At 43.5% G+C, this 12,249-nt stretch overlaps 1 protein-coding gene and 1 long non-coding RNA gene across 2 annotated transcripts; one reads left to right on the forward strand and one right to left on the reverse strand.

Moving 5' to 3' along the window:
- Window positions 1–798: 798 nt before the first annotated feature.
- Window positions 799–7,634, reverse strand: LOC129812092 (cytosolic 5'-nucleotidase 1A-like). The gene is made up of 6 exons (XM_055864041.1): window positions 7,622–7,634; window positions 7,301–7,491; window positions 7,046–7,175; window positions 3,675–3,797; window positions 3,021–3,208; window positions 799–2,781 (listed from the first exon to the last, which is right to left on the reverse strand). Exons 1-6 carry the CDS (start codon window positions 7,632–7,634, stop codon window positions 2,401–2,403), a joined length of 1,026 nt encoding a protein of 341 aa, XP_055720016.1. The 3' UTR covers window positions 799–2,400.
- A 226-nt stretch (window positions 7,635–7,860) lies between these two features.
- On the forward strand, window positions 7,861–11,934 carry LOC129811582 (uncharacterized). Its single transcript, XR_008752906.1, has 2 exons — window positions 7,861–11,510; window positions 11,662–11,934. It is a non-coding gene; the product is annotated as an uncharacterized LOC129811582 (long non-coding RNA).
- The last annotated feature ends 315 nt before the right edge of the window (window positions 11,935–12,249 follow it).

Consider the following 12,249-nt stretch of genomic DNA (forward strand, 5'->3'; position numbering starts at 1 on the left):
AGTCATTTAGGCAGGTTACCTTTGTGTTCTTGAGCACAGGAACTATGGTGGTCTGCTTGAAACATGCTGGTATTACAGACTCAGACAGGAGAGGTTGAAAATGTCAGTGAAGACACTTGCCAGTTGGTCAGCGCATGTTCGGAGTACATGTTCTGGTAATACGTCTGGCTCTGCGGCCTTGTGAATGTGGACCTGTTTAAAGGTCTTACTGCGGAGAGCGTGATCACACAGTTGTTCAGAACAGCTGATGCTCTCATGCATGTTTCAGTGTTACTTGCCTCGAAGCGAGCGCAGAAGTTATTTAGCTCGTCTGGTAGGCTCGTGTCACTGGGAAGCTTGTCTGGTAGGCTCGTGTCACTGGGAAGCTTGTCTGGTAGGCTCGTGTCACTGGGAAGCTTGTCTGGTTGGCTCGTGTCACTGGGCAGCTCTCGGCTGTGCTTCCCTTTGTAGGCTGTAATAGTTTGCAAGCCCTGCCACATCCGATGAGCGTCGGAGCCGGTCTTAGTCCTTTATTGACACTTTGCCTGTTTGATGGTTCGTCAGAGGGCAGAGGGCATAGCAGGATTTCTTATAAGCTACTGGGTTAGAGTCCCGCTCCTTGAAATCGGCCGCTCTACCCTTTAGCTCAGTGCGAATGTTGCCTGTAATTCATGGCTTCTGGTTGGGGTATGTACATACGAGCACTGTGGAGATGACGTCCTCGATGCACTTATTGATGAAGCCAGTTACTTGTGTGGTGTACTCCTCAATGCCATCAGAAGAGGCCCGGAGCGTATAGAGTGACCAATAGTTACTGTATTATGATTGTTTAGTGTTTTATTTACTCAACAAGTAGTGCCCGAAAGAGGGATCGAACCATGTCTTAAAAGCAGCCCTACCAGTAGTAGTTCATGGCTACAGACTGTAGATATTCTTGATGTGACTAGATGAAGCTGTACTGATAGCCACAATCGTACAAACCACCAGTATAATAAATGTCAATAAACAAATATAAAAGCCATATAATTTACACAATATGCCATCTCCTCACAGAAGCCATGTTTTTACGGAATGGCTCAGCGCCCATGTTTATAAAGCGAGAGGAGGTTGTCCATTTTTGCACTTTAGGTTAACATTGCATAGGCTGCGTTTAGACAGGGTATCCAGGATTCTTGGGATGTCCCTACACCATTTAAATGTATATTTAGAATGGTTAAGTTTAGGGTTTAGGCTAGGAACATCCAAAGGAGCTAGGTTTGCACTAACCGTTTACACAGGCTGCCCAGTTCTGATCTTTTTTTCACTAATTGGTCTTTTGAACAATCAGATCAGCTCTGAAAAATATCTAATATCTTGGTCAAAAGACCAATTAGTGGAAAATAGATCAGAATTGGGTTGCCTGTGTAAACACAGCACATACAGTAACTTGCATGAGAAGCAAGCAAAAGTACACCAAAGGTACTTCATAAAATATTCCTAGATTAGAAACAAAAGAATAGAACAAACAATGACGTCAATAACATGCAATACATATTCCGTAAACATGTTTTCAACCTAAGATAAATGTGATATGCTGAAATGATACAGGTACAGTCTACTGTAGGTTTATAAACACCCCTCCCCTCAACGTTATAAATACTGTATTGCCAAATATGTGTATAATACAATATAATGCATTTATACATTTTGGGGTTCTGGAGTTTCATCATGATGTTGCTACAATTCACAGATTTGTAAACTCCATAACTATTGTATAGTCTATATTTGGGTTGATTTTTGGATGTAAATGATGGTTTTCGTAACTTTAATGCTATGGTAAAGTTCCAATGGAGCCGTTTCCATCTAAATATTAAATCATTTCTGGGTAACAATTAAGTACCTTACTGTGATTGTATTCAATTAAAATTAAACAAAAATAGCTTCTTAGCAAAGAGACATTTCTCAAACAAGAATTTTGCTTGTACAGGCAGTCTTTTCAAACATTTCCAACACTAAAATGGTATTATAATTTTCACAATTTCACAGCATTATTACAACATCATTGCAGGACTGGCGATAGACCTCCTTGCAATTGTGTGCAGATTCTATTTGAAGAATTGCTGTAAAATTATATTTTTCCTGGTCTGACAGAGTTAATTAGATACAATTCCAGTTATTTTACCTTGGTAGGTCAAGATCTGGATATGTATGTACAGCACTTTTTGGGCATACGATATTTGACGTTTTGTTTTACATCTACTGGCACTATCTCTTGTGATGACACATGACACGAGTGAAAATGGCATGCCCTCCCTCTATGCTTCTCCCATTGTCATGTGATTCTCTCCCCAGAAAACTGAGGGCACTGAAAAGGACTGTCTCGTTCAAATACACAATGCTGTTTTATTGTCCCTTGGGTTAGGGAAGAGAGTGAAATCCAGACTACTTGGTGGCAGTGCTAAAGTCTTTAGTGTTCTCCTTAGCAGGCTTCTGCTGGGGCAGTTTCTGAGCCACACCATATGGCACATGAGCTGCCACGGTCCCCAGCTGCGTAGCTCCCTCCACATGGAACATCTGATCGTCAAAGAATATGTGAGGCCGGATCTTCTCCAGCATTGGCCCCTTAGGGGCCCCAGCAAGGAAGAGGGCCTCGTCTGTCTCCAGGCCCCAGGATCGCAGTGTCTTCAGGGCCCGGGTGCCTGAGCTGGCTGCGCTGCGTGCCGTCACCAGGTAGGTACGGATGGGGCAGTCCAGACGCTGATCCTTGGCATAGAACTTCTTTTGCAGCTTCCCCAGAGACTCCAGGAACCCTTTCAGTGGTCCCTGAGAGGAAGAGAAAAGGAGAGAGAGGGAGTTGCTGCACTATGTGCCCAAACACTTAACATGTGTCACTTAAAATCTACAGTAAATCTACAGAGACACCAAACCTTTTCTGCCCGCACTAGATTCCTTAATCCATATGAAGTACAGAGGGATATTGCTTTGTCAATTTACAAACTATTTCGATTTTGCTGCATATCCATTTGTGTTTTAATGTGTTATGGAATGATACGTGGACATACATGATCAAGAAGCGTGTTTTCGTGTGTCTTCTCATGCTCAAAGAACTTGTCCAGTCCGTGGGCCTTAAAGATGCGCTCTGACTCGTCAGAGAAGAGTACTGCGTCCCCATCGAAGGCCACCCGCAGCTGAGTCTCTGACACTTCTGTTCTCTTCTCTGGTGGATTAAACATGGTGGCTGCTGCGATCCCTGAGAGAGAGATAGAGAGGCAGAGATAAAGGGAGAGAGAGAGACAGAGATAAAGGGAGAGAGAGTGAGAGAGACAGACAGGAGATTAGTCCAGACAGGAGATTAGAGGGAGATTAGTCAGTATCACTTGATCAAGGTAAGTTTATTTTGCTGTATTAAACAACTAGATAACTGTGTTACGAGACAGATCAAAGTGTCCATCGATAAGACGGACAGTACATTCTTAGAGAAAAAGGTTATTCGGCTGTCCCCATAGGAGAACCCTTTTTGGTTCCAGATATAACCCTTTTGGGTTTCATGTAGAACTCATGTAGAACTCTCTACGTGGAACCCAAAATGGTTCTATCTGGAACCAAAAAGGGTTCTTCAAAGGGTTATCCTATGGGAACAGCTGAAGAACCCTTGTAGGTTCTAGATAGCAGCACCTTTTTTTCTAGGAGTGTAACTAACAAGACTATGCACTTACCCTCCTCCAGGGCCTCTCGGACCTTCATGGGGTCAGCAGACAGGTACAGGTTAGTGTGGTAAGCCTTCAGGTACCCAATGGGACTGTTCCCACCCGTCATACAGAAACGCTCAATGAAGAGCTCTGCAGAGGAAAGAGAGAAGGGCATAGAGTCAATGTTATGTTTTTTTATTTAACTAGGCAAGTCAGTTAAGAACAAATTCTTATTTTCAATGACAGCCTAGTGGGTTAACTGCCTGTTCAGGGGCAGAGCGACAGATTTGTACCTTGTCAGCTCGGGGATTTGAACTTGCAACCTTTCGGTTACGAATCCAACGCTCTAACCACTAGGATACCCTGCCGCCCCAAAATTGATGTATGCATGCCAATAAGAAAACAACAACACTGGACAAGCCCTGGATGAATTAACAAATAAAGGCTGCCATCAGTAAAACAGATGTTCAACAGATTGGGGGAAAACATTGAAATGGAGAAAATACAGAAACACTGTGCAAATGCTTATCAAGGAAGCAAAGAAAAACTACTACAAAACTGAAATCCAGGACCTAAAGAAGAGGAATGGAAGGAATGGTGGGACTTCATTAACAAAGGACTAGGATGAAAGAAAACATCAGGAGTGAGAATACAGGTTGAGGGAACTGAAGACAACGATGCGGCTGATGTTTTAAATGACTTATTTGCTGAGGCGTGGACAAGCACCACACGTCTTGCCATCTTCCCCCTGCGCATACCTACAAGGCAGGTTGAGCTGTGCAGCATTGGCTAGATAAAGCAAGGTCTGACCAGACTCAGCCCACGTAAAGCGGGTGGGCCTGATGGCATTCCAGCCTGGCTACTAAAAGAGCATGCAGAAGATCTAGCCCCTGTTATCACACACATAATTAACACCACCTACTGGCAGGGGACTGTTCCTGCTGCCTGGAAGACTAACAATGTGTGTCCCATACCTAAAGTGTCAAACCCATGTACAAAGAGTGACTGGAGGCTGATCTCTCTAACTTCATGCCTTGGAAAAATCCAGAAGAGCTTCATCATAAAAAAATGCACAAATCAGTATGCCTATCTCCTAAAGTCCAGCACTACTACCGCCCTTGTGAAAGCCACACACTCCTGGCTGGCAGCTACAGATTCCAGAAAACCAACAATGGTGAGGGTGTTAATAGCTGATATGTCCAAAGCCTTTGATCGAGTAGATCACGCAAAGCTCCTGCAACATCTGTCTGACATTGAACTGTATCCAAGGTTACTAGCCTGGCTCCACAGCTACACCACCAGAAGGCAGAGGGTGAAGGCAAATGGCACATTTAGCCCTTAGTCAGAGGTCACCTCTGGTGTGCCACAAGGGGGCATGGTTTCACCATATCTGTTTCTCCTTCAGATGTCCATCAAAAAAAGTTGTCTTCAGTGACACTCTGGACACTATGCAGACAATGTAGGGCGGCCCTGAGCCATACCATTAACCAGCATCCAAGAGGACACTTCCATGGGCTTGAAGGCAAAGCAGCTGGAAGAGTGGACCACATCCAACAACATGCTCCTGAATGGGAAAATGTCTGTGGAAATGTGGATATGTTTTTCTAGAGACCATCCACAACCTGCACAACTAATCATAGTAGGACAGAAAGTACCAGTGGTAACAACAACCAAGTATCTTGGTTTTCATCTAGACTCTAATCTCAGTGACGCACATGTGGAGCAGTCAGTGAGGAACGCCTCAAAACCCCTGCACTTTGACTGTTCTTGCCAGAAATGGCCTACCCACTGAAGATCTGGTCACAGTATACCCTACACTGTTTAGGCCTTGTCTGGAATACGGTGGAGTGCTGTTAGTTGGATGCAGTAAAAAGCAGCAGGCCCAACTAGACAGGGTGCAGAGGAGGGCCTTGGGGATCACCTCCAGAGGTGGAGCAGTCCAACCACAGCTCCCCTCACTGCAGAGCAGGCGAGAGCAGCCCGCAGTGCATCTGGTGAAAGACAGTGCACACTCTTGACCATGCATTGAACAACCTGCTCCCTCCAAAAATAGGTAACTGCACAAACAGGGTCCTGAGAAACACAAACAGGCTCCTGAGAAACAGCCACGAACTGTCCTGTATAACTGTCCTGTATAACTGTCCTGTATACCTGTCCTGTATAACTGTCCTGTACAACTGTCCTGTATAACTGTCCTGTATGACTGTCCTGTACAACTGCCCTGTATAACTGTCCTGTACAACTGTCCTGTACAACTGTCCTGTATAACTGTCCTGTACAACTGTCCTGTATAACTGTCCTGTATGACTGTCCTGTACAACTGTCCTGTATAACTGTCCTGTACAACTGTCCTGTATAACTGTCCTGTATGACTGTCCTGTACAACTGCCCTGTATAACTGTCCTGTACAACTGTCCTGTACAACTGTCCTGTATAACTGTCCTGTACAACTGTCCTGTATAACTGTCCTGTATGACTGTCCTGTATAACTGTAATGTATAACTGCCTGCACAAACTGCCTGTGAAACACCACTCTACCCAATGCTATCAGACTGTATAATAACTCTAGTTCTTAAATGTTTCCCCCCCAAAAATTGTCTTTTTACAATCACATTTTAACATTTCAATTTCCATCATGAAAAATGTCCTGTGATGTTTCAAGTGTTCTGTATTCTATTTATGTCACGTATTATGTATTTTAAATGAGTGTTTTGCAATTATTAGTAGGGATGCATGATATAGTCGGTAAGCATATCGGAATCGGCTGATATTAGCTAAAAATGCCAACATCGGCATCGGCCCGATGTCTAGTTTCACGCCGATGTGCAAAACAGATGTCTGCGCACTGAGGAAGTGAGGCCACGGACAGACAGAGCTGAAACTTCACTGCTTGACATGTATGATGAAATCCTGATTGAGACTGGACAAATTAACAACGAAACATCACAGCAAGTGAAATAAATACGTTTTGATTATGTTTTACTGGTAATGGGAACTTTTTGGTCAGTGTGTGTGTGTGTGTGTGTTTGAACTATTTAACTGTACTAGAATGCTTAAAAAATAATGTTTTATATCAGTTATCGGTATCGGGGGTTTTTTGGCAAGGAAAATATCGGTATCGGCCAAAAATGTCATACCAGTGCATCACTAATTATTAGTAATGTAAATTCTGCACTTCCTCAGTTTTATCTGTGAGCAAGAATAAATAAACTGAAACTTCATCATCAGGGCATCAGAACAGCCCTCATCTCTTGGTACCCTTAAGCCCAACCTACTATCAGGGCATCACACTGAATTTGAATGAAAGATGTACTCATTCACAGCACAATGGCCAGGTTGTACACATGTGTGCACGTGTTTATGCACGTGTGTGTCTGTGTGTGTGATTAGGCACTCACGGTGGTGGTTGATGGTGTTTATGAGTCGGAGACCGGCGTGTGCGTGGCTGTTGGTCATGAGCACAACGTCAAAGAGCTCCTCACTCTCAGGGTACAGCTCCCTCAGCCGAGTATTCACTGCCTCCAGAGCCTGAGGTCATGTCAAACAGAAGCTCTCAACATACACTATACATCATTCACATTGACGAACATGGTCGGCAATGTCAAAGCTCTGGGTGTATTTCTGTCTGTCTGTGTGTCTTTTTTCCCCCTGACCTTAACGAAAGGAAAAGCAGGGCCAGGGGCGAAGGGCTCCATCTCATGCTCTATCTGGTACTTGAGGTAGTCCTCCATGCCTTTCTGTTCGTAGATCTGCTGCTCCTTATCCATGTTGAAGAGGACACGCGATGACACCGCAATGGTGATGGCATTCTGAGGCTTTGGCTGTTGGATGAGGGAACACAATGCTTAATACCTGAACACACAATACAACACACACATTAGCACACAGAAATACACACAAGTAGGAAGGGCGATTCAACGCCAGGAAAGCTCAAAAATATTTTTGGTATCTCAGATTGTTCTGGCAATTCTCACATATAAACTTCATTGGGAGGAAGTGTTTTATATGCTTTTTTGTATATATGTAATACCCTTGTTAGAACCAAGTATTGAGTTTATTCTTGTTAGAACCAAGCACTGAGTTTATTTGTTATAATTAATTGGCATTAGATTTAAAAGGGGATTGAATTGCTCCCGAATTGTAATGTGGTTAATGCATTTCTTTTGACGAAATATTTCTTTAATGTATAAGTGAATAGGTTGGTGACCTGGTTAATGGGAGGCCTGGGAAAAAAAGAGAGGCGGAGAGACCTTGAGAAAAGGATGGACATTACATTATGACCGTTGGTGAAGAAAAATTAAACAGAAGATGATAAAAATAGAACAAAACCCATACCTACCGAGTTGATGGGAAATACCGATTTTATTTTATAAGAGAGTTGTTATAATTGTGTTAAGAAAGACTTAGTAAAGACTGAAGCTACCGTCTCATCGTGGAAGTATTTGACAGCCTTGAGGTTAGCCTAGCATCGTGTGAAACCGAGAGAGAATTGCTTGGGAAAGATTAACGAGTTCATGTTCCCATGGGATATCGGTTACTGCTAAAGAGTACTGTCTGCATTGATAGCTGTGCTTGCTGTGGATCTTGTGATGAAATCTGCAAGGAACTGCCATACTACACTGAGGGAATATCTACGAGTAGTGAGTAACCACAACGGTGGGGTGCTTCGGGACGTTATGTGTGTTGTCATTTTATTTCAGCTCCAACGCGCGCCAACGGGGTTAAGCAAGCTTGAAATCGTTTGCACATGGGTTGTGCCTGACTCATTGGGGTTCATTATTTTTATTTATTTTGATGTGGTGCTTTGAAAATGTAATAATATACATTTTGAACCTTATGTATGTTGCCTTGGTGGAGTCATTTCCTGTTTCAAATTAATTTAATGCATGGGAAAGTATATCCTTATACAATAACAAAAACTTCCATCTAAAGCCATCTCGACTCCCAGACGAGCTCCTCCAGCACCGGTCGGAAGTGTGTCCTCTCTGACCACAGCAGGTGCAGGAGGAGCCTCCTCCTCCGGTCCCCCTCGATGCAGCCCCCCCAACTCCATCGGAGTTGGAGCAGGAGGGCTGGGAGGTGGAACTAACAGGACCCCTTCTGAACGCCCGCGGGCAGCTAGCAGGTTGTCCAGCCGGATCGACAAGTCTATGAGTTCGTCGAGGGAGAGTGTGGTGTCCCGACAGGCTAGCTCCCTGCGGACGTCCTCCCGGAGGCTGCACCGGAAGTGGTCCATCAGGGCCCTGTCGTTCCACCCCGCACCAGCGGCCAAGGTCCAGAACTCCAACACGAAGTCATGCGCGCTCCTCGTCTCCTGTCTGAGGTGAAACAGTCGTTCACCCGCCGCTCTGCCCTCTGGAGGGTGGTCGAACACGGCCCGAAAACGGCGGGTGAACTCCGGGTAGTGGTCCCGAGCCAAGTCTGGGCCGTTCCAGACTGTGTTGGGCAGGAGACGAGGAGGCTCACACTCTCTTCACCCGAGGGAGTCGGACGAACGGTAGCCAGGTATAGCTCGAGCTGGAGAAAAAAAACCTGGCACCCAGCCGGCGCTCCATCGTACTCCCTCGGGGGCGAGAGACGTAACGCGCTGGGACCGGACATCGCCGGAGGAGGAGTGGGTTGCGTCGTCGCTAAAGGTGAAGTCGGGAGACCACTCCTCTCCCATCGCTCCATTCTCTCCATCATTTGGTCCATCGCCGAACCGATCCGATGGAGGATGGCCGTATGATGGAGGACGCGCTCCTCCATTGATAGAAGAGGGGTGGTCGCTGCTCCTGCTGACTCCATAGGTTATGGTGCGGGCTTCTGTCACGTCTTCGAGGAGTAGTGGGTGGAGGAATCAGGCGCAGAGATCAGAGGTAGTTCAATCGTGATCTTTTAATCCCGAACAACAAGTAACGGTAACGCCAAACACTAAGGCGCATCACTTTCAAACAGTCCAAAAACAGGACCAAACAGTCCGGAGAAAATAGTACACGAGAAACACACCACATGAACAGAAAAACAAGCCCGCACAAAAGCAGGCGGGCATACCTGGTTTAAATAGCCCAAATCAAAACCCAATACAAGGAACAGGTGTAACAAATCAGACAAAACTAACTGAAACAGAAAAGGGGATCGGTGACAGCTAGTAGACCGGTGACGACAACCGCCGAGCGCCGCCCGAACAGGAAGAGGAACCACCTTCGGCAGGATTCGTGACACTCTGTCACTTTCAGACATGTGCAGAGCAGACTGAAAGGGGAAGGGTAGCTCTTGACTTGAACCACAGGGGTTCTCTGTAAAGAGAGAGTAATCCAAAAGGCACAGACAGACCCCTTGACTTTCAATTGGCACCCTTGACCTGTATGTAGTCTCTCCTGATTGGCTCTGTGGTGCTTAGTCAATAGGAACTCCGTTGCTGGCCACATGATAAAGTTTTTACAGTCTGGCAGTCTGACTAAAGCGCCAGAGGTATGAGGAGAGACATCCTCCTTTGTATTTATGGGAACAAATATTTCCTAACACTTTGGATCCTATTCTTGGACAGTTAGAAGACACAATGCGTCAATGGAAAAAAATGTTTTTACTAATTACTGTCCATGAGTAACCTCAACCTTGTGGGTCTATGGGTGTTTGGGCCAATAAAGTGCCAACTCAATCCTACCACTGACTAGTCTCTCATGCCCCTATGAACGGGGACACAGGGCAACAGTTTTTAATCTAAACCAGCCCTTTCTTACTGGAGTACACTAACCCCTAATTGGGACTCTTTTCTTGACACACAGTAGCAGTTTACCAGATAAGTTAAGAAGATCAAAAAGTAGATTGTTGTAATGGTGTATTACATTCTGTCATTGTCATATCCATATCCATTGTCATATCCATTCTGGATTCTGAGTGGTAAAATCATAGCTGAAAAATGCCTGCATCAACTGCATATATCATAAATTGCTATTGCAAATAGAAGTATTATGTTCAACAACTGACATTTTCGGATATTATTTTGACAAACACACTTTAACACACTTTGGTGCTTACAATTCATTCTCTATTGTCATAGACTTGATGGGCACTGTCATCTGTGATCTTTGTGATATGACTTTCTTTAAGCACGTACTGATGAAACTGTCACTTAATATTTTTTTCTTAGTCTACAAATGCTTTACATTTATTCACTCTGTGATAGGGTTGGATCCTATCTGCTACTTTTATTATTGTCCTGTAAATGGTTCAGTGCCTATAATTTAGGCTGTGTGTAGAATGGGACATGCAGGAAATTACCTCTATTAGATTATAGTCATAAGGAAATCAGCATACAGTTTTGGCCCGTGTATTCATTTGCCTATATCTAATCAGAATTCTATGTTTACATAAAAAAGAGAATACTTCAAAATGAGAAGATCCTGCCATGGAAAAGACGACTGGGTGTACATAAAGTGGAAAGGATGGGAAATAACTCACACCATACAGCAGGACACTTTCAGCTGCACGGTCTTTGTAATGCAGGTTTGATAGTTGTATTTCAATAATGAATGGTTAGCAGTTATATGACAATTAGGTCAAAAACTCTATTTTATTTTTTGGTGTAGATGGCCAAGGAAGTTGCACAGAACTTCCCCAACATCCCCTCCCAAATTGATATAGAACCTTCACAAAAACACATGGAGCAACTGCGAAAAGAAATGGCTGAGGATATACAAAAAATGTCTGGTATGTAATGACTTTTAATTCAAAGTAAATGTCAATTCTTTATTTTCATGTAGTTGTGAGGGACAGCCATATGTTCAGTTCATGCCTATGATTTCAGAGTTCAACAAAGCCAACAACTGCTTCATGTGTGCCACTGATAAAGAACCTGGATGTGGCCCAAAGACTGACTGGGTTAGTAACTTTATTTAACATGTTTAGAATTTTTTTACAAAAGTGACAGCATGTAAGACAATTTATGATATAACACAATGGATGGCTATTTCATCATACTGCATTGATATTTGATATTATTTACAACGTGTTATGCTTTGTTTTGTTTTAGATTGAATGTTTTGCATGCCAACGGTGGTTCCATGTGCTGTGCCTAGGAATGAAGACAAAAGAGTAATGAACACAAACTGGAAGTGCTGTCTTTGTTGTTGAAAATGTATGCTATACCCTATCCAAACTATACATTATCCACACTGAATAGGCTCTGAAATGTATATAAACCAGGGATAAAGAGAGAAAACGAACACAAATGTTTTGTACTTATTTGAAGTAAAGTGTCTGTTGACATGTTGGAAAAGATTAAAGGTCTACAATTTCTATTTAATTTGTCAAAATAAAAATTTTATTGGATTTTCTGTCCACAATTACTGTGGTTACATGTTCAGAATATGTATTGACCGGCAAACCCACTGCAGCTTACCTCACTAGCTCACTCTCCATCCCTGCTTTGGACAATTAATAACATGACTCTAGTACTTTGCCCTTTTCCTTTATGGTTGATATTAACGATGAAAGGAAATATTATCTGTCTCTCTCCTATTGTGTACCGCTGTTAAATACTGTGGAAAAATAGAAAACAGGGAAAATAAGTACTTAGAACTACCAATTATTATAGATAAATATTAAATAAAAGGGTTAA

This window comes from Salvelinus fontinalis, chromosome 15, assembly GCF_029448725.1.
Source record: "Salvelinus fontinalis isolate EN_2023a chromosome 15, ASM2944872v1, whole genome shotgun sequence".
Classification (NCBI taxonomy): Eukaryota; Metazoa; Chordata; class Actinopteri; order Salmoniformes; family Salmonidae; genus Salvelinus; species Salvelinus fontinalis.